Below are 23958 nucleotides of genomic sequence, written 5' to 3'. Positions count from 1 at the left end.
AGTACTAATTCCTTCATCAATTCCAACTTTATACGTAGTCGTAGTAAAAGAATTTTATATAGAGATACAAATGTTCCATGTAGGACGTTCTTTTCACCAACTTTAAGCTCCTTTGGTATATCTAGCAACTAACATTTTTTAGTTCAATGAATCACTTGGTTTCTGCTAATTCATAAACACAAAAAGTAGGAAAATTTCATAAACTTAGCTTATTGTCTAAGTAATATTTCAAAACTGTCGCACTCCTTTAATTTTCGGACAATCAATTCCAGGATCTTGTCCAGAAGCATAAAAGCACCGTTGAAAAGCAGAAAAGACGCCCCTTTTTTCTAGTTTGTATTAAACCCTAAATTATATTCAAAAATCCTGACGTCCTATAATTTGTTGAAGGTACTCAGATTGCAGACAAGTATAATTAATAATTTATCAGATATTTTACAGTTAGAGCCTTTTTGTCACATAGGCTTTTTCTTTTTTATTATTATCTAACATCTGTCCTTACTTAACTCCCTGAATAATATAGCACACTTTTTCTAATCCTTGTACAGGTTTTTTTAAATCATCTTGTAATGTCAATCATCGTTATAAACCTGTCTTAGTTGTATGTAATCTGTGTTACATAAGTCCTAGTTTAATGCCTTTATGATTTATTATGAAACGTCAGGTTTATTGCATATTATTTAGAAATTAATTCAATTAATTGTTTTTATTTACTATAATATTCATCAAATTTATACTAATGTCTAATAGGATGTATCAGTATTAGATACTCTATAAAATCATATGATGGAACATTTTCTTGCATGTGATTGTCTTCTGATATATTCCAGTTATTTTATAGAATCGTTAGATTTCCATAGTTTTTTTATGTGTAACGGGATTATTTTGTAGACATATACAAGACTTTATATCGTCTTTGAACATGAGACACCAAACTTTAATCTTTTGTTTAATATATCTTTAAGTTCTCGAACATAAAACTAATAAATATATGAATAAGATAAATAAATAATAATAAATAATAAATAATATAACGTAATATAACGTAGTGTAGAAGACACTTTTTTACAGGAAACAAAAGAAGGCTTTCAAGCTTTTTATAGGTTTAGGTAAAGATGGAAAATTTGTGAAAATTCCTAGTTCAATTAATAAGAAAATTATTGTTATCTATATCTCTATTAAAGTCTAAATAACAAACATTGGTATTTATTGTTGTTAGTAATGCCTTATATAGTATCAATAATATTAGCTGCTTTTATTAAAGTTATTTTAATTTTAACCTAATAAATGATTTACTATAAATTTTATTTTCCTAACGAACCATTGGACGAATTACGAACACCACTAGTGATCAATGAGGTAAGACGTGAGCTGGAAAAAAGTGATAATTGTTGCAATATTTTAAACAAAGAATTAATAAACATTATAAAAACTATATTAAACTAAGGAATAAGTCCCCTAAAATGTACAGCTAAGTGTTCATGAAAATTATATTAATAAGACTCCAAAGAGCTCGTTAAGAAACAATCTGAGGACAGACTAGTTTAACAGCGAATTGTGCTTGCGATATAATTCGCATTGTTGACCCACATGTCTTCAGAATTAATGAAAAAAACAAAGTATTGATTACTGACGAATTCTCTACTATTGGAAATACCAATGACATATAGATCAAATGCAGGAATTCAACGACTTGGTATCTGTAAAAGAGAAGTGTGGAAAAGAAAAACATTATTCGATTGTTTGTTTACCAATCTTGATCAGTTATTTTAAATACGATGATTAAGTCAAATTCTGCATGTTTGATTCTGAGATCATATTTAAATTAAAGATACTTATTAAATTCTTAATAAATATCTTTGCGATAACTAATGCACATATTGCAATAGTTTGGTCATGTCCGTTGCTTGAAACGTGAACGAGTTCCTACCAGGATTCTCAGGATAGACAAATCAAACTTTTGGAAACGCAACGAAAAGCTTCAAAAAGACATAGCGTATTGTTTGAGAAGCTCTTTTGAGAACTGAATGATGAACTTCTTTTAAGTAGCTATGAAGTATTTCTTCAGTAATGTAACATTATGGTATCATATGTTCTCTATTTCTACCGTGCGTTCTGAGCATGTGCGTTTTAACTGAATAACAGTTTTTTTTAATGAAGATTATTGACCGATAATTTAAAAACGATTTAATCAAGAAGATATTAATACCTTGCTTACAATATTGGTTATTCAATTCTTTATTAAATATTTAATGAACAGTGAATTTAAATAAATGTCAACTCCTTCAAGCAGAGGTTCATTAGCGTACACCTAAACCGACATCTAACAAGAACAACTTGGATTTATACTATACGAAATGCACTGGCTTGCCGGACGAAAATCGAAGTAATATTGCTGAATAAATCAGTACTTGTGAACGTTGAGGCCATTCAGGTCTTGAACATCATAAATTAGAAGGAGGTAAACCCAATAAGAACACTCAAGATGAGGAAGCCTCATGAACACAAGTCGAACTAGTAAATAGAGCGTAGCAGAGCAAATTGTTGTGTGTTATAGTCGGTGATTCATGCTACGTCTTTAATGAAGTGATACAGCGTGATGTCCCTCTTGAATTCATAACGAATATAACTCAGAGTGTTATTAACACAATACTTCAAACTTCGAGTACAGCCAAGAAATGTTCCTACATCTGCTAATCAGTTAGTGTGTAGACTAAAACCTTTGCTACTATCCGATCTGATTAATGCATTGATATAAACTTTAGAGCAAGATGTCATCTTCTACATGCTATTTAATGATAATTATCATAATAAATAATTGTTACATAATGGGCAGATTATTGAACCACTGGGGGTAACAAATCTTTTTCGTAGATCTTTCGGTAAATAAAAACATCCGTAACTCGAAAAAAATTCAGTCCTACTCTGTCGACACCCTATAATAACCATGTTCGTTCTTTGATTTATTCAATTTCTAGAATCTGTTCCTATCCAGAAGATGTACGAGCTCGATAAGACTCCGCTTCAGATACGCGTCAGAGGGAGCAAGATCGTATATATCTATATCTGAACAGCCAGCCGACCCCCCACCCTCCACTCTTCGTCCTCGGCCGTCTCGATGTCTCGGCTCCCAGAATAACGAAACAACGAGAATTTATAGACCCGCGAACGGCGAAAAGTTAAATTAAAAGTCTGGATTCGGCCAAGTCTGGTGTGGGTTCGGGAACGGCGAACCGACTTCGGGTCCCGGGATTTATGGAAGTTTGCCGTTGCGGAGATCGGTCCAGAAGCCTGGCGAATAGGAGAGTAGGAGCGGGCGGGGGGTTGAGATATAATCAAAAAGTTTTTCAGTTTCGGCTTTTTTCTTATAGAGTAATAATAGCGTTAAAGTTTTATTGGGTTCTGATTGTTTGGAATGATAAGGTCCGCTTTTGCTTAATAATGTAATGGAATTCAGGAATGGAATTCATTATTCAAATAAACGAAAGTTTGTTTTAAGTCTTTAAGTTGGATATATCGAATTTGCTAAAAAAAAACATCAGTGCAATATTTTAATGAAGTAAAAAAAAATACAGCTGAATCACTCAGAATTATTGAGATTAGTTTTGGGAACTGAAATTGACTATCGACTATTTAGTAATAGACAACTTTTTACTGTCGACTATTTCAATGGCTATTTTTAGTTACACCAATTTTTCTACTTTTTACTAGTAACTGTTTTCAGTCGCTATTTTCGGTTCGACTGATTTTGTTACTATTTACTATCGACTGTTTCAGTCGTGTACTTTTTGTTGCTATTTTTGGTTTTATTAGTTTTATTCGACTGCTTTTAACGTTCTGGCTCGGTCGTCCTAGCCGTGACCTTGACAAAAATGTATCCGATTTATGCTTATATAGATTTATTACATTTACATACAGTTTTATGTTTTTTTTACTAGTTTACTTGTAAATTAAGTGTAATTGTAAACGATATTTTTCAAGTTTGTTAATATAATAGGGTAAAAAGACTAAAATTTTGAATGCTAATTAGTAAAATTCTTTTGTTAAAATGTTTAGTTTATTTGATTTGATTTTTGTTAAAAATATTTAAGTTCAATAATAAACAAAGCATTTACTTTATTTAAAAAATCTGTAGTAGTTATTATGCGATCAATTTTAATTATGCCATGGATCTTATTTTGTTGGATATGTTTAATATGTTGTATAAGTTTTGTTATTTGTGGTTATTGTACATATTTAGTTTTTAGGTTTTGTTGAAATTATATTGAATTGTCTATATTTATTATAGTGTATTATTTAAAAATAGCAATAAACATATTAAAATTCCATAAAACCCTTATAGGGTATTATTCCATTCCATAAAAAAATCCCATTCCTTTTTACAGATTCACAGAACAATCAAATGTAAAAGTAATTCTACTTCCTTTAAAATGAAATTATTAATTGCATGTTGATAATATTCAGTAATTATTATTATGTATTATTATTATTATGTATTATGTATTAGTATTATATTATGTATATTACTATTATGAAGGAATATGTACATTTCCGTCTCGCTTATACTACCGTTGGAGAATATAAACACATATAAAATTAACTGCACCAAGCAATTATCTCCATCCTTTCCTCTCTCACAATTTATACAGGAAAGGATTCTTATATCTTCGTCTGACATCACGAATTGAAAAAACAGGCAAAACCCTGCATTTGATTGAAAATAGTAAGCTAGTTTTTGACTGTTTCGACTGTTTTGCTATTATCGACTGTTTCGATTGTTTTCAGTCGATAGTTCCCAACGCTAATTTAGATTTAGGACGACAATAATTAGTTGGGAACAAAAGAAATTCATTTGAAATTTTACAAGTGATATAATCTAGTAATTATGAGGAAGTATAAAAGACAAGAAAGCAGGGACATTCATGAGCACTTTACAATTACATGGCGCTTACTAGACGTTATCGAAAATGAAAAAAATATTAAGTTGATCACATAATATGTATGTATATAACAATTTATTTATTGTCGTATAGTTTCCTGTATATAGACTGTATTAAGAGTTTAGTGTTTTATAGGGACTCAAGACTTTTGGGTATAGGCAGGCCTACAGACCGACGAGTGATCGTCAAAATAATGCCCCGAGAGATCATCCCAGAAAATATAAAATCTTACGTCACCTGTCAGATTTTAAACTAGGCCTTGATGGTTGTTGCCACTTGGCCCCATTATAGATTGTAAAACATTTAAAAATATTCAAGTGTCCTGCGAGTTAAAATCAAAGTTACAGCGAATGACATTTCTTACATATGAATAGGTGTTTCTATAACTTCCATTCTATTCTTGTATCCTATCCTAGCAATTTGGTGCAAAATTTCAGACCAAAAAATAATGTGGTAAGCCTGGTTATATAACATTATCATCAGTTAAATATCTATAGCTTGAAGATTCTACTTTGCATTAAGTGGAATTAGCTAGCTGTAGTTTATTAAATCAAATAGGTCAACTTTAAAATACTTATCAGATATTTCTTTCGATTATCATTGCAAAAATCGTTCTAAAACATGTGTTAAAAGGTTTTAAATTCTTATTATATAAAACTAGTTAAAAATTGTTCAACAAGGGATCTGGTGTTCATAAAACCTGTCAAGTTTTAATACTAAGAGAAATATGGAAAAATATATGCAGCTAATGTGGCATTAATTTTAATGATATATTTCTTATAGACAGCTTTCAATCATCCAAAAATATTTTGTGGATGTTTGTAGATCTTTTCTAGAGTATTACGGATAATGAATATAACCAGTCAATGGGAATTGATTTTTGCCTCAGGACATTGTAACATTTATTAAGCTAATACACTACTTCAGCGATATTTTAACACGTAACTTTCATTTCTACTTATTGTCTTGATAACAATAAAGGTAACATCAAAAGTCACAGTACCTCGTAACTGTCTCTTAGTCTTTTTCGTAAGGCTTCTGTTGAGAACAGTGCTATAATATATATTAAAAAATATATTTTCCATAATATTTTACTGCTTGTTTCCATATTTCTGGTGACATGACGATACCGTAACATAAAATCTATGTTGGTGTGGCAGCAAATTGTAATAGATGGCTGAGCATTGTCATGTAGGAAGATGATCTTGCGTCTGTTACTCGCTATTTCTAGTCTTTTTGCAACAATATGTCATTCTATTTATTAAATCGTCTTCGGTGGACATCTGCACTAACAGATCCATTCGATCTAGTAGCTCGTAGTAAACTGCACCTTGTTCATCCTGCCATATCCTATCAATAGCAAAAATGTATGACCGTGAATATTGCCCTTCATGGTCGATGGACCATGGATTTTAACAGTTAGGATAACTTTTTTAACACTTGTTTCATTGATATCTAGCATTTTACCAATAGATATTGCTGATCAATACACAAGCAATCACCAAATAATTAGATTTTAATTGATTTCATTTCCATATTATTTATATATTCTGAAACTAGGCATGATCTAATATGACATTAATTATTATAAAAATTCAATAATAGCTCCAAATTGTAAAGAAATTTAAGCTTTCAGAAAAGAATAACCTTTATGGGATCAGTCAAAGTCCATACTACATCAAGCTGATATTTTCATACCATTTACAAACTAATATTCAATATTAATTAACAAATTCTTCACTTTTAATGCTGGCTACGATGATTATATACCTTAAACCTTGATTGTTTTTAATGATCTATTCTCGGAAATAATCTTTGTCTTAATTATATCTACAGCTTTAATTATACCAGAAGGATTCTAGAGTGCTTCAACCTATAATAAATTCGTTAATAGCAAATCTATTACAGTATCAATGAAACAACAATTAATTACTGAACTGATGGAAATTAACTATCATTAAAGTTCTAATATCATGGATAACTGGAGGATTTGTCTTTAAGAATGGTTGATGTTGTAGAATCTGTTAGCAAAATAATTTTCAATTGAATTTTGTAGTTGATGATAACTAATGGCCAGAGCAGAAATAAAAATATTTATCAAGATTGTTTTAGCTGGAGTTAGATATAGGAAAATATATTTTGTTAGTTGCAAGAAAATTACAATTATCAGTACACAATAAATTACTATTATACAGTCAATTATTGAAACTTATACCCACGAAATTCAATAATGGGAATGTTCTGCGAAAAGCAACGAAAATATAACTATCAGTATTCTAAGAAACACAGTAAGTGCACCCAAATAGTACGAAATGATTCAGATACCCATTGTCAGGAAATCAAGATAATTTCAAGGGGACAGAATGAGACTCTATTCTCATATCAATCACAGACCGAAAATAATCTAATCTTCTGATCTGGTTGTGTAGTATAGTGAGGCGCTTTTACTATAAAACCATTAATTTTAACATATAAATATTATTAGACTAAAGACTAAATAGAGACTGATGGGTCCTCCTAGATATATACAGAGATTTAAGCTATCGTATAAGACATATTGTAAATTACTTGATAATAACTAGTAACAATGTATTAAATAATTTAATATCAAGATTAGTTTAAATGGAAAGAATTTGTAATTTAATATAAAGTAATTTTAATAGAAAAGCTAAATAATTACCAATACATTGGAAAAATGATAAATAAAAATGATATATGGTCATGTCATAACGTAGTTTATCCATTAATGGATTAGGAAAAAATAGTTTCGTTTTTTTTCATATTTTCGATGGCGAATTTATCTAAATTTCTTGCTTTAGTCTTATTACTTGTTGATAGTATAGAGTTTACTTAACACTATGGCCAGGTTCCATTAGCTCAATTCGAGACCAACTGGAATTTTAAGTTTCAAAGGATAATAACTTCTAACTAAATAAACTAATAATGCTGTTATTCTAGAATGTTTTGTGACTTGTTACCATTCATATGCACTATAATAAAGTTTCATTAAATAAGCATTATTATTTCTAGTATAATGTTACTAATCAACATTAGAAGATTTCCAGTTCATTTTATATTTTTTAGTTTTCATTTTAGATTTGCTATCATTTTATATTATATTAGGTCCTTACATGTATTCTGATAATTTTTTTTACATTAGACAGTTATTTTTCATTTGGTAGAATACCATTCGATATTGGTAGAACATATCAACCAACAAATCCGGCCTAAAAGATATTCAGATTCCGGCTTTAGACTCGTAATATCTGATTGTTCCGAAAATGCTCTCTGAATGTTCTTTGTTGATATATATATATATATATATATATATATATATATATATATATATATATATATATATATGCGGGAAAATATGCCGCATCGGATAATATGCCTCAGTCGTACTCTAACTAGTACGAAATTTTGACGCCGACGCAGCCAGAGTCATCTGTTATCTTTTATACGAGGAAGCATGCCTCTAGTTGATATTTTGTTTTATTAATACAGTTTAATCCATGGTAAGTAAACCTATAAGTAAACTCCAAGATATTTTACTGAGTTAAATTTGACAAGAGGTTTTCGAATCAAGTATTATTGATTCAATTTATTAACCATTATTGGTTCTAATTAAGACTTCTAACCTAAATTTTGCCATATGTAACTTTTAATACTTTCAAAGAGAAGTTTGTAAATTCTAGTTTCAATTATTTTCTTTTATCGTTAATGATAGAGGGTCAATTAGGGATTAAAATATTAATTAGAGATAGAGGCAGGGAGGTTAACGAGAAGAAGATAATTAATAAAGTTCTTCTAGGCGGGAAGAGCTGTTTTTCTTTTGAACAAGAAATTAGTTCTATCTATTCAGCTTGTGATATCAAAAAAATTGCATGCTCTTTTGTTATCCGGCAAAATATTCGTCATAATTTTAATAGCTAGAAATAAATGGCAGGATAAGACTAATTTCTGTCATTTATGAAAGGATATCCTGAGCTGGCAGTAGGTAAAGCTCAAGGACTTTCAACCGCTAGAGCTAAGGTGCTAAATATTTCGAATTGCTAGAGACGATTTTAAGAAAATATAATCCGTTTAAGCATCCACAGAAAATATTCAACCTTGATGAATCAGGATTGCAGCTGAGTAATAATCCTGGTAAGTTGTGACAAAGAAGCTAAGACTGCATGCCTTTATCTGAAAGAGCTTATAATAATAAAACATCTTAAAGTAGGTAAGTTTTAGTAGTTATTATTTTAGAAGTAGGCTTATTTTAGTAAATTTGAGCCTTTTTTTAGAACACTGTACTTCAGAATTCTCAAATTATAAATCGATGTTGCCATATTACCCATGGAGGCCATGTGTATTTACTTGGTATTTCTGGTTGTAAATACTTATGACAGTAGGAATGTGGCAATGAACACTTCATAATACGAATACCATAAACACACGCTCTAAGATGCTACGTTCACCGTGCGGCTAAACACCTTGGTTGTTACATTGTGACTCTTTGAAATGTATGTTGCCATATTCCCTCTCTTTGTCTCTCTCTCTCCCTCTCTCTCTCTCTCTCTTTCTCTCTCTCTCTCTCTCTCTCTCTATATATATATATATATATATATATATATATATATATATATATATATATATATATATATATATAATACATTATAATATATAAATATATATTCACCCACGGAGACATCAAAGTGTCATGTAGGCTAGTTACGAAGTTAACTACTATCAATGAAGACATCACTCATCCACTTATCCCATTACAGGCCTGGAAAGGAAAACAGCGTCAACCTCGGATGATTATTGAATAATAATTCGCCTTACGGACAGTAAAGACGATAAAGACATCATACGCATGCAGGTCGACTCGACGAAATTACGATTCGTTTTAATAAAGATATTGGTCTACGGCCGTGAGGTAAAAAACGTCGGCCCGTAGGTTATAATCAAGCCATTGAAATGTTGCCATATTTAACGGTTAAGGCTTATTTATGGCTGAAAAAATCTGAGTTGGTTTATTATGTAGTTCGCGTAATTATTGTTGCCTGTGAATATTTTACGTTGTGACGTTTGCTTTGGAACTTTCCTGTTGATAATGGCAAAGATGGTGGATGCCACTTTCACAGTAATATTAAAACGATTTATGTGCGTTTAAACTGATCATATAACTCTATGAAAACCAGACTTTAGATATTAATAAATATATTATTAGTGGTTAGTGGTTAAGAATATACTAAATATATAATAATACCAAAAAAAATCTGAAAATTCCCGTTAAAGAGGTTTTGACAATCTTTGCACAAAATTGATACAATGATACAAATGTCAAAGCTAAAGTAGGCAGCGTTTCACTTTCACGGCACACTGTAACAGGTTGATGATATAACAATTGATATTACTGGTCAGATCAAAGTAAACGTAACAAGTGCAAATACTTCATTTACGTTAAATGAAACTTATGATTTAACGAGTAGATTTCAGTTGGCTCAATGTTCGTGCCGTGTTTTGATGAGCATTGGAATATCTTTCAAGATTCACTCAAATTCTGTCAGAAGAAAATTACAACTCAACGAAAAGAAAAACGATATTTTTGAAAATTAAGAATTGCGTTAAGAGAAAACGTTTTATGCACCTGAAATTATTAGAAAAATTTACGGTCGTGTAGCGTTCTTATAGAATTTCTTGGATGGAACGCTATTATCATGTCATTGTGTGATTCACCAGGAAGTCATTTTGCTTTAAAAAGGATTTTTACGAACTACATAGAAGGCACAACTTTTATCAAAAGATTTTGAAAATATCCAGAAATTAGTACCAACAGTTAGTTTTATTAATAACAATATCTATTAGTAAAAAGTGAAGTATTAATTTAACAAGTGTTAAACAACATCACCTAACTATTATATATCCATGGTTTTGACAATTTTTTACATAAAATAGTAATTTTCCATATAGTACAATTGAGTAATTCGGTGTATACAGACCAATGTTTAACATTCCAATAATTATTTTTGGAAAGTTAAAAATTGCCTTTTCGACATTCATTTTTTTAATTACTAGTAATTTTTTAGAAACTAATAGCCGTTAAATTATGATTTAATTATGTCAATGACAATAATTAGCTTTGTGGATCGAAAAAGTTCTTATTATTGGAGAAAAACCAGCGCAAACTATCAAGGAAGTGTCAAACAGCTGAGCAGTTGATGTATCAATGTTTCCAGACTTTTGCAAAAAGGAAAATGGGTACCATGTAAATTAAAAATATAATTTAAAGGTAAAATGGTATATCGTTTTTGAGCTTTCTAGAGTACATCATAACTAATATTGAAAAATGGATCTATTACGACAATCCCAATTACAAAAAGTCATGGGCTATTCCAGAAGAGCTAATATCAATATGGACATCGAAGTGAAATATTCACGCTCATAAAATGTTGCTGTGAATATGAAGCAATCTGCAGAGTATACTGCATTACGAATTGCTAAAACCGAATGAAACTGTTACTACAGACGCCTTACAGGCATCAATTGAACAAAGTGAACGAGGCTGTTCAGTCGATGCAGCATAGCTTGGCTGGCGTACGGTTTCGAAATTATAAATAAACGCAACAATTGGTGATAGACACATAAATATGTGCCAAATAACAACGTTCCTCTACGAGGTATCGCTTGTTGCCAAAAAAATTGAAAAAACTTGAAGAAATTGATGGAATATATCAGTAACAAATCTTGTCAACAAGTTAGCCTCTTTAAAATGAGAAAGGACGGTGTATCCTGGTCATACTTTAAATATATATTTGTAATATATAGTATATAAATTAAATAATACCTATTTATTATCTTTCTTTAATATATTTTAAAGTCTCCTTTTACCTACTAGGGGTTTATCTGGACTGGACATACAACTTAGCGTGGGCTCCGAACTACGGTCCTCAGCATTAAGCCTACCGACTGGCGAGTGACCAACTTTCAGAAATCATCCCAGAAGACATCTGATTTTACCCAGCCTGGTTAATGGCGTGAATGGGATCATTTTCCTTGTCGGATTTTACACTCTTGCTTAGAACATTCACAAATTTTAAACAATCACAAACATAAATTTACGACCATGCCCCAGCAGGATTCGAACCCGCGACTACTACAACAGCATGTGTACCGTCCTGTCGCCTTTATCACGGCGCCAACCAAGCCGGCTTATTATTTTTTAAAATATTATTTATTATAGAAATCTTTTGAATTAGCACTAATAAGCTAATTGTTTTTATTCTAATTTTCTATGGTTTTAAAATTACAAAATACTTATTCTACGGCAGACACTTTGAGCTTAACATTTATGTCACTGTGTTTAATGTGCACTGAGCTTTACTTATGACTTCACTGAACTAGATCAAATGGTTTTACTTTCTTTAATATTAGTAAACTATCATTATCTAGGAACTGGAACATTGATGTGCCGATGGAGCTTCTATTCATGTTTTTGTCATCGACAGTTTCTACATTCAGCTCCTTATTCAGATTATCATTACATACCATTGGTTGGTAGAAACCCAAAGTTGAACAACATAAAATCTGATAATTAGAAAAATTAGAATTTTCTACCACCAGTAGACGCATTAAAAAGACATAAAACTGTATACAATTAATGGTACAAGCTGAAATCGGGATAAGCTAATGCTAAATTGGAGCTTAATAAAAGATTAATGATATTTTTGGCCCCCTCCGTTCCTCCTCTAGTTACACACCACCCAACAAAACCGCGCGTAGTCTGATCTCGATCCTCTATCTCTCTCTCTCTCTCGCTCGCTCTCCCTCCCGGGCGGGAGCCTCTCCAGCTCATCGTCGACAACAAACCGTTTTGCCGTCACTATTCTCCGGTCCGTAAAATGTCGTGAACAATCCGGGGGCGGGCGGAGTGGTGGCGGCCGGAATCCGGGGTTCGAAACTGTTATGGCGGGATTATCACCCCGACTCCGTGCTTTAGGGAGTCGGGGAGTTTTCCACTTAACTTTCTCCGCGTACGAACGACCGCGGAATAGAAATTAAGGTTATTTGCGCCGCAAATGCCGACCATCCGTTATGTCGCTCTCCACTTCTGATGGTATTTATTGTGGGGCGGGAGATACGACGCCGGGGGTTGGTTTTCTGCGCGACTTTACGCCTGTATTGACGGATTAGGGGCTTGTCGCCGTTGACGATACGAAATTATCTGGTTGCAGGGCTAGAATTAGAGTTTTTTCGACGATGGGATGATTTCGGGATTGAGATGGTAGATCAACATTTTCATTTTTACAACCCCTATTATCACTGTAAGCAGATATTGTACTTTAATTATATTGATGACTTACAATATAAGCTAACGGTATGAATACGTCGACTGACAATTAAAATTCATTGAAATATGAAAGAATATTTTATTTATTGTGATGTTAAATTAACTTTTTATCATTAGGCCTATAAATTAGTTTCAAAGGATGGTTCTTTTATTTGAAGCTTTACTATATATACAATTTTCAAGCAATGTAACCATTAGCGTTAGCGACATAATTAATATACTAATTGATATAACCGAAAACATAGCTTAGAATAATCGACTCAAAATTCACTCATTTCATCTGTAGTAATCATTATTAATCCATTGACATAAAAAACAAAAGAAGTAGAATAACTGAAGTATATTACGTCAACATTAGATTATAATACATATACTGATACCTATATTACTGATATATCTTTACTAAAATCGATATAACATATTTTATCATAATCTATATACTCCAATTTATATCCATAATCCATCAACGCTATTAATAATATTAATATCAACTATATAATAGTCATAAAGTATTAATTAAGCCTGATCTTAACGATCATTGCAAACGGCAATAGGAGGTACGAAATTTGAAATATGAAAAAATACCTCATGTTTTTAAATTGTATTATATTTTACTCCAATAGTGATATAATAACTCTGGTAAGACACATCGTATATGATATAATTACTTTATAAAACAATTATATAGAAATTGATTTAATTTGCCACAAGTTTGCTAAAGAACGCATATTTTTTTTGATAAACCCTCTTCGTTCATATAACTATTTCAAACATTTCTTCATGTGATTATTATTAATGATTATTACATTAATCAGATAAAATTTAATTTAAAAAAGTGTAACATAATCACAAAATAAATCCGTATAACAGAAAAACTCATGCACTTCAAACAAGTTCATGTGGTTCGGTTCGTTTCAATTTTCTGACTAAATCCACGAAATTTCGGATAACTTGGTCGATCCATTTGATTTCTAGGTTATCGTGCAGTTCTTCGTTGATTACGTAGCGAAAACCGTTGGCAAATAATCAAAGAATTTTGTTTTGGCAGCGTTGGAGCAGATTACTGGACGGTTTCATGATTTGAACTCCAAGTAAGCTTTATCATTGATTGATAAATCATCTCCTTGTTAGGTCAACTCAACTTCTTGTCTCAAGTGTTCTACCATCAAGATGAATGCCAAGGTATTTTGCTTATTCTGATTGAGGAATTGGGTATATTTCAAATAAAGTAATTCAGTTTCGGACTTTTCGTCCCAAAAAAATATTATCGCTATTAAGATATATTTTCCAGGTTCTGGTTCATTTGTGTATATTGTTGACTGACATTTATGGTTTTTATAGCTCTAATTAGAGCTATCGTACCTTATACTATGTACTTCGCCATAATAAATGTGCCATCAGCAAATGTTCCACGTACTGTTTATTTTTTTGTTGGGATATCGGCCATCTAGAGCAAATATAGGAGTGCTGGCAAGAGTTTTGAGCATTGAGAATGCTCTAGCATGCGATACTTTACATTTTCTTTCCAGTAATTGACAATAGTTCCGCGGTAAAAATTTGCTCATCTTGTGAATCAATCCCAAATGAGATTCTACGTCAAACGTCTGTAAGACGTCCAGAAATATTTCAGGACACGTTTTATATGTAACGTTCAAAAACATTAATCATGATTTGCACATAGCAGTTCTAACAATATTTAAACCTTCGTTTACCTGCTGCTTTGCATGGACTTGGAAACACGATAATAGGCATTAAATCTAGCGTGTAAATGATCTTCAATTTTGTTGAAAATTAGCAAATAGAATTAATGATCTAAAATGTACAAAATGAAGAAATTTAAAATCTGAAAAATATCATAAAACTAATTTTAAGTATGAACCGAATGCCTTCAATAATTTCTATTCTTTTAGAGCCTCTATATTCTATCAAATCAATTGAAAAGTCCTCTGCCTATCATAGTAAAACACACTTTTTGGCAAAATTAGTTTTTTTTATACAACATAATTCCCTTCAACGGTGATACACTGATTATAGCGACCCTCTAATTTTCCGATACAATTTTTATAGTACGATTTGTCCTTTTCTTCAAAATAGGCCTCAGTTTCGGTGATCACCTCTTCATTCGACGAAATGTCTTCCCAACGAGCATTCTCTTGAGATCTGGGAACAGGAAATAGTCGCTGGGGACCTGAAAAATACGGTGCATGAGGAAGCAACTCAAAGCCAAATGCATGGATTTTTGCCATCGTCTTCACTGACTTGTGACATGTTTTGGTGAAGCAGCAATTTTTTTTCTTCAAATGCGGCAGTTTATGGGCGATTTCTTCCTTCAAACGGTCCAATAACGCTATGTAATAGTCGCTGTTGATGGTCCTTCCCTTCAAGGTAGTCAATGAAAATTGTTACATGCGCATCCCAAAATACAGACAGCATAACCTTGCCAGACAACTGTTGCGTTTTTCCAGGCTTTGAAGCGGGTACATCATGTGCAGCCACTCGGATGACTGTCGATTGGACTTCGGAGTGAAATGATGGAGCCATGTTTCATAAATTGTCACATATTATATAAAAAAATATATAAGCACTGCTCCGAATCATCAATTCATCGTTGTTTTTGGTCAAAATTGACCACTCGCGGCACCCACTTTGCGCAGAGCTTTTTCATACCCAAATATTCGTGAATGATATGATGTAGACGTTCAGTTGATATATTTTTGGAGTGTCTGCTATTTCATTCAATTTCAATTTGTGGTCATTCGAAATCATTTTGTGGATTTTTTAAATGTTTTCGTCGTTAACAACCTCTTTTGGGCGTCCACTGCGTCCACCGTCTTCGGTGCTCATTTCACTACGTCTAAACTTAGCATACTAATCATTGATGGTCGATTTTCCTGGGGCAGTGTCCGGAAACTCCGCATTAACCTAAGTTTTTGTTTCAACCGTATTTTTCCCTTCAAAAAGAAGTATATTATCAATACGCGAAATTCATTTTTATCCCTTTTTTTTTCACAATAACCGAAGTTGCTTCACCTAAAATATTATAATTCACGTACTAATGATCCGACAGCTATCAAATTTATACACGCATCTTTTGAGCGTTAGGGCTAACTAAAAACATATGGATTTAATTCTAGTAGCGCCATCTATGTGTCAGGCCGGGGACTTTTCAATTCACCTGTTACTATATCGATAGTTTCTGAAAGTGACATCTTGATAAATATAAAATCACCGCTATGTTCTTTTTCTTAGTATTAATTTTTATAAACTAGATAAAACACCCAGGTCATTTAGAATCAATCAAAAATTGGAAAATATAATATCAATTCCAAATGTACATTTTTTTAATATCTGACTCAGAAAATATTTACAATAAAAGGAAACAAGAGACAATATGAGAAATAAAATGTACACCATTTTTATAATAAAGCATACAGTATATTTATAACAAAAAAAAATCTATGAATTTCTACGAAAAAAAACCTTAACGTCATACCAACTAATCCAATCTTTACAGTGTCTTGTTAACAATCAATTATAAACTCCTATTTACACATCTAAATAATTTTAATTTCACGCCTGGTTTTATAAAGTCCCAGACCACAAACACAAACGTGATCTCGGTATTGCTATCAAAGCGAAAACAGATTACGGCTTAAAAAAAATGTAGTTAACACGGCTACGAGACTTCGGACAATTGAATATGGTCCAAGTATGCGTGTGTGTTCACCGATGGCGATTGTCCTTTTTTGGAGGCCTCTTGATGGGAGAAAGGTTGTTATGTTACGCAACCAAACGGATATTGGGTATTGTTCTGCAAAGAATTAAAACTGAGAAGGAGGATTAGGATCAATGAGCAGGAAATAAACCAACCATCCTGTTATTTTTGTACATGTAATGACTAATATTCTGTCAGGTATTAAGTTCATAAGTAAGTCTATAAAACTCTTATTCAGGCATTAGTCATTTGTTTTTTTTTATATAACATAAATATAATTTGAATATAGAATTATAATAATTCTGCAAGTGTAATCAACTACTTCAGCTTTCTCCGATTAACAGGCCAATTGAAAAGTCCCTGAGCTACCATAGTAAAACACATTTTTTTTGGAATTTTTTTTTATTCAATGTAATTCATTTCAATACCATTTTTGTAATACGATTTGCCCTTTGCTTCAAAATAGTTTTTCAGTTTCGGCGATCACCTTATCATTCGACGAAAATTTCTTCACAGCGAGCATTCTTTTGAGATCTGAGAACAGGAAATAGTAATCTGGAGAATACAGCGTTTGGTGGATGGATTTTTGCCATCGTTTCCACCGACTTGTGAAAAGATGCATTGTCTTAATGAAGCAGCACTTTCTTGTTCTTCAAATGCGGCCTTTTTTCGGCGATTTTGTCCTTCAAACGGTCCAATAACGCAATGTAATAGTCGCTGTTGATGGTCCTTCCTTTTTCAAGGTAATCAATGAAAATTATTCCATGTACATCCCAAACTGTTGCGTTTTCCCATGCTTTGGAGCGGGTTCATCGTGTGCAGTCCACTCGGATGACTATCGATTGGACTTCGGAGTGAAATGATGGAGCCATATATCATCCATTATCACATATCGATGCAAAAACTCGTATTTATTACATTTGATCATCTTCAAACACTGCTCCGAATCATCAACTCGCCGTTGTTTTTGACCAAAAGTTATCTTTCGCGGCACCCACTTTGCACAGAGCTTTCTCATACCCAAATATTCGTGAATAATATGATGTACACGTCTAGTTGATATCTTGAGTGTCTGCTATTTCATTCAATTAACGGTAATTCAAAATCATTTTGTGGGTTTTTTAAAATGTTTTCGTCGACAACAACCTCTTTTGGGCTTCCACTGCTTTCACCGTCCTCGATGCTAATTTCACCATGCTAAACTTAGCATACCAATTCTCGATGGTTGATTTTCCTGGGTTAGTGTCCGGAAGCTCGGTATCAAGCCAAGTCTTTGCTTCAACTGTATTTTTTTCCCTTCAAAAAGCAATATTTTATCAACACGCGAAAATGCTTTTTATAAATTTTTTGACAATAACAAAAGTTGCTTCACTCAAAATGCTATAATTCACAAACTAATGATCCGACAGCTGTCAAATTTATACACGCATCTTTTGAGGGTTAGGGCTAACTAAAAAACAAATGGATTTAATGCTAGTAGAGCCACCATCTACGTGTCAGGCCGGGAACTTTTCAAATGATCTGTTAGTATACTAGTTTTTACTCTACAATGAGCCTTTATTAAATAAACGCTATACATTTATACAATTGAAATTGACATGAACAATTGAAATGATTGAGAAACTGAAATAGAAATTATAATTTTATTGTCTGTAAAGTTATTTTACATTTATATATGTTATCGTCTTTTTACATTAACATCTTTATATAAATTTACTTGCCAAATCATGTGGTGTCTAGCGAAAAAGTTATAAACAATTAAAGAGACAATATAAAAATATAAACAATTAATTAGATCTGGTGACTACATTGGGTGCAAAAGGAATTTCCGTTTCAAATGTTTTCATGTAGGTTTTCACGAATTCATGTATTCGAGCGTCATTAAGTTACACACCACTTTGTAATAGTTATAATTGTAAAGCGATATTTTTTTCAACGGTTATTATTATAAATTCATCAAAATTGTAGCTCCACTGATGATTTCATTAATACTTATATTCAAATTATTAATTTTAAACATTTTAGCTTGCTTCAGATATTCCTTCTCAACTATATTGAAACCATAATTTCTTATATTTATCGATAGGGGTACTTTTACATCAAATACAACAAAAATCAAAAATAAAATCCTTTAAAATTAATTCACCTAATGAAACTGATTTTTCCTGGGTTAGAACTTTATATAATACCACTCTGATATATTTTAGTTACTCTGTTAAGTATTATACATATTAGCTGTTTCCATGTATGTTTATTAACGATTGATACTGGTGAAAACGCGAAGTACTTCAATTTATTAAGCAACCAAACTTTACTGTTGAATTTTATATATGACAGTATTATTATTAAGTTATTCATTCAGTGTATGTAGATCTAAAGCGGTGATTTTGATATCAATGACAAAGGATTCCTGCAGAACCAAAAACATTCAAACACAATGAATTCCAAGATTTGTTGAATTAACTTGGCTTAGCAGTTGATAAATAAACTTTTCAGATGTTTACATGCGATGTGAAAGAACCAAAAGAAGGAAAAATTGGTACTACATCAATTTACTGGAATAAATTTCAACCGTTCCTTACCTGGCAAAAATGGAGAGTTTTCTGTAGTTCAGCAAAGTGCAGATGTCTACTCACGTGAATTGAATATTGAACGACATAATGTTGCACAAAAAAGACCAACAATAGCAAGTGTGTGAGTGAGAGCGATGCAAAGTCATCGTCTTGTGCCAGTTGTAAAAGTTGTGAAAAGTATACTTGTGCCACTCAAATGGATAGTTATATGATTAGCAGTTGTTCAGATCAATATTATATGTTGGCAACCAAGTTTAACACGGCATCCTCATGTTGCCAGAAAGATGTTTTGATTCAAATATATTGCACCAATTTATATCAATAATAGCTATTTAAAATAAAAAATAAACAAATGCACTTAATACATTCATATATTACTAACTACTTTTAATAATTTTGAACATTTTTATTCATTACTTTCCGTAAATCATTACTAAATAAAAAATATTTAATAAGTAGAATGTACACTATAATATATATATATATATATATATATATATATATATATATATATATATATATATATATATATATATATATGTGTACTATAATGGAATGTAAACTAACTATAACCTAAATAAAAAATTAATGACACTAGGAACTAATATCATTAGCAATAAATTTGTAATATAAAATATAATATAATTTGTGATAAGTTTCAGTTTATTCGATTTAAATTCTCAATAAATAATCTGGTTGTAAAGGAAATCCTATAATCTTTGTTCATTAAGTTTGTCATAAAACTTATTGAAAAAATGTACATTAAACTGTAATAACATCACATTTTTGTATTCAATATATTTTCCCATTACATAACATATATTACATGATACAACATCACGGTAACGTTCGCTATAATATACTTAGTTTCATATTAATATGAACGTAATTGAGCATTAAGTTTAAAGTAATTATTAGAAATACATGTAATTATCAGCTTATAACTAAGTGCATTTAGTTAGATCCAAAAAATAATAACTATCGTCTTAATTTTTCAAAAATAATTTATATCAGAGACTGTAATTCAAATATATAATATACTTTAAAATATAAAAATGTTTAACATATATTTAAGAGAGTAGTTGTAATGGTGCCATGAATAACTATACATATTTGTCAAATTTTATTATATTTAGTAAATAAATTACTGTGTTATAATCAATTAAATTTAACTGCCAAAAATCATAAAAATATGTTAAATTATTTAATATAGTGTTATCATACATTTTAAATCTTGTTCAAAACTATGTTATGTAAAAACAGTAATGTTAATATGAGTAGAAATTTATCACTGAAACAACATTAACTGTCAGACTAATGAAACAATGTTATGTAAAAAAATTATGTTTCCACATTATTTGAGAATATTTAAGACTTGATTTTAAACAAAATTGTAAATTCTGTATTCTATATTCTAGTATTATTCTAGGTTTTTTATCTTTAATTGATCAGATCAGATGGTATTTTGGTATACTCGAATTTTCCTATTTTTACTCTGAATACACATTCCCTTCCAACTATTTAACATTTATCTAACAGAAGATTTATGAGTAGAAATTTATCAATGAAGCAATTTTAACTGTCAAACTAATGAAACACGAATAATTAAACTGTAAAAGAATAATTAAAATAGTAAATATATGAAATACAGTACGCTAAATATTTTCAATGATTTTAAGAAATATATAGAGTGATGTTAATGTGACCGGCACACACAATTTTAAGATAAAAATAACATCATGTTAAGTTTTTTAATTAGTATATTATTACAATAACTTTAGCATAATTGGGCTTTATGTAATGAAATTAATGATGACACACATTAGATAATATCTAATTAATAAAATAAACCCATTACTATATAGTTATTTTAATGATATATTAACATTTTAACAAAGATTTTAACTAAATTACTTTGACTTAGATATTTTTGAAATGTTATTCTCAAATATTAAAGATATTAGTTTTAGAATGGTGATATTCATCTGTTTGTTATGGCGATTTTGTCAATTCGTTAACATTTTCTGTTACATTTACTTACATGCAAATATTAATAAAAATTTGGCGATAAAAATGATTTTTTGTAATGTATATGTAACAGAAGATAGATACGATCTTTAAGAAGTAACATCAGCTTACCTTTACCATTTAATTCGCTGCCGGAGTCTTCCGACGGTGGACCTGGTGGTGCTCTAAGGCCAGGACCCAGACCGTGTGGATATCGTGGACGATTTAGCGGCGAAAATGCCCCGGGCATGCCGAGCAATTGAGCGGCACCGGGAAATTGTAACAGAGGCGCCCATGGCGGTCTCGGGGCGAGATGCGCTGCGGCTGCCGCGTACAGTTGGAGTGGCGGAGGTAGCACCCCCGACTCCAGTACCATTTTACCGTCTTCCGTGGACACTTTGGCGAGAAAACCGGGACCACAACGTCAATCACTGCCGGCAAACACCAAAAATCTCATGTCTCTGTAAGTCTCTCTGTTCGCTGCGCGCCTCTTCTTCCGCTCCTCAACGGCTCAATTCGATCGAGTCTCCAATCGACATCCGCAACTCCGAGAAAGCACTCGCGCCCTCGACAACGGTACTGATAAGCGTCGACGAGTTCCAGACGACGCGCGGAAACTCCCAGCCTGCCGGACTACTCAACATTCAAAGTCATCAAACTAAACTGGACGCGATTTTTGGGTCGGCACTCGTCGAGCCGTTCCAGCGATCTCGGTCGGCCGGGGGGGCGGGGCCGGTCCGCGCTACGGCCAATCGCCGCGCGATTCCGACCGAAAAAAGCGACGCCTATGGTGCGCGGGTCCCGCCCCACCCCTCCGCGGACGCTCGAATATCATTAGGGCGAAATTTAAGGTGGTGTCAATATGTTTCGTTATTTATCGTCGTGGGGGGATTGATGGAGCTTTTTGGCGTAGTTGAAATTTAGCTTTTATTATTTTTTGATGAATTGCTGTGACGCGACGCTTTTCGTTCCCACCCCCTCCGCGCCCAGCGGTAATTACCGGCCGGGGGGGCGGAAGGGGGGATATCGGGAGGGCGCCTGTTTGCGTAGATGGACAGGTGGGAGACGGACGGGCCTGGGGGAGGGGAGCTGAGGGGGCGCCGTTTGCCGTCAAGGGTGGGAGTTGTGCGTAGGGCTGTTTATATAATTAGAGATTTAATTTAATGCGGCTATATTAATTATTTTAGTGGCTTGTACGTACGAATGTACGTGCGCGCGTGTTTGTGTGTGTGTGAAATTATTTAGGCATTGATATATCGAGGCGTTTCTGTGACGTATCTAATTAATGATTGGATGAATTATGTAAGGAAAAAAATTGCGGCGTAAAGTGTTGGTTTAATCGGAAAGCACTGCATAAATAATAAAGCAATAGCAAAAAGAAAACGCTTTAATTTACATAGCGATTATTTACGGCAATAATTTTAAACACAAGTATTTTTTAAATTTATTTATTTCCTTGTTACTAGTCGTTGCCGACTAACCTACAATTTGTCTTTGCACTAACTTAGGTCTACGCATATATCTAAGAGGACCCAATAGACCTCTACTAGCCTCTGGTGTAATAATGTTTATGTGTTAACCTGTTTTTCTATAAAAAGTAACTTCACTACGTTATATAATACAAGATGAAATCGTTTGATTCTTTTGAGTATCCGTCCTGTCCCAGTATTATCCAGCTGATCTCTTAACTTCTTGACTGACTGTGGGTATCTGAAGGTCTCGATGTAAGTAGTCAGTCTTGTAGTATTTGGGTGCGCCACAATACTTATCAGGACCTTGTTCTGAAAAATTTGTATTTTCTTTACGTTACTCTTTGCAGAATATTCCCATAATTGAACTCGTATGTCCATATAGGTCTCAATACTTGCTTGTACTATAGTAATCTATTGTGTACTGATAATTGGAATTTCTTTTCAATTAGCCAATAAATTTCCTGCAGCAAAATTCAAGATTCAATACGATATATTTAGCGTTGATGCTATATGGAATTATAGTACTATTTATTATTATTGGTGCTTGTACGATCTGATTATAGGTCAACTGCACATGCGCAGATTTACAATCCTTAATTTTTGTATATCAGGTGTGGATCCAATTAGATACATCATTATTTACCTGTTGTAATTTTCGTGTGCCTTCTTCGCTGTTGTCTCCGACAGCAAAAATCGCAGTATTATAGAAAATTTTTATAAATGTACATAAAATGAACGTCAACATTATTATAGCAATATATGGAACTTAACACTATTACAAATTACAAGTGGTCTTTCTACGATCATATTTTTAACAGTAAACAAAAGTCAAAGGGAGCTAAAACAGGTGGAAAATCTGAATGTTTTTGTGCTGGGACACAACAGTTCTCACGTAAAAGTATTTTGTCTTCTA

General features: G+C 32.2%; 1 protein-coding gene across 2 annotated transcripts in view; it reads right to left on the bottom strand.

The window, feature by feature from the left end:
• Positions 1–22086, bottom strand: part of LOC143195853 (homeobox protein unc-4) — a 99437-nt gene extending 77351 nt beyond the window's left edge. Inside the window, exon 1 of one of the 2 annotated variants that reach the window (XM_076403333.1) lies at positions 21706–22086. In XM_076403333.1, coding sequence (XP_076259448.1) covers positions 21706–21949 — 244 coding nt within the window. In that variant the 5' untranslated portion in view covers positions 21950–22086. The remainder of the gene's footprint in view (positions 1–21705) is intronic. The other variant, XM_076403342.1, reaches the window with a different exon arrangement.
• Positions 22087–23958: the final 1872 nt, after the last annotated feature.

The sequence above is a fragment of the Rhynchophorus ferrugineus genome, unplaced genomic scaffold (genome assembly GCF_030347505.1).
Source record: "Rhynchophorus ferrugineus isolate W39M unplaced genomic scaffold, kcgeb_rfMv2 rfM1, whole genome shotgun sequence".
Taxonomy (NCBI): Eukaryota; Metazoa; Arthropoda; class Insecta; order Coleoptera; family Curculionidae; genus Rhynchophorus; species Rhynchophorus ferrugineus.
Note: the sequence above shows the minus strand (reverse complement) of the source record. Positions and strands in the feature narration are given on the sequence as shown.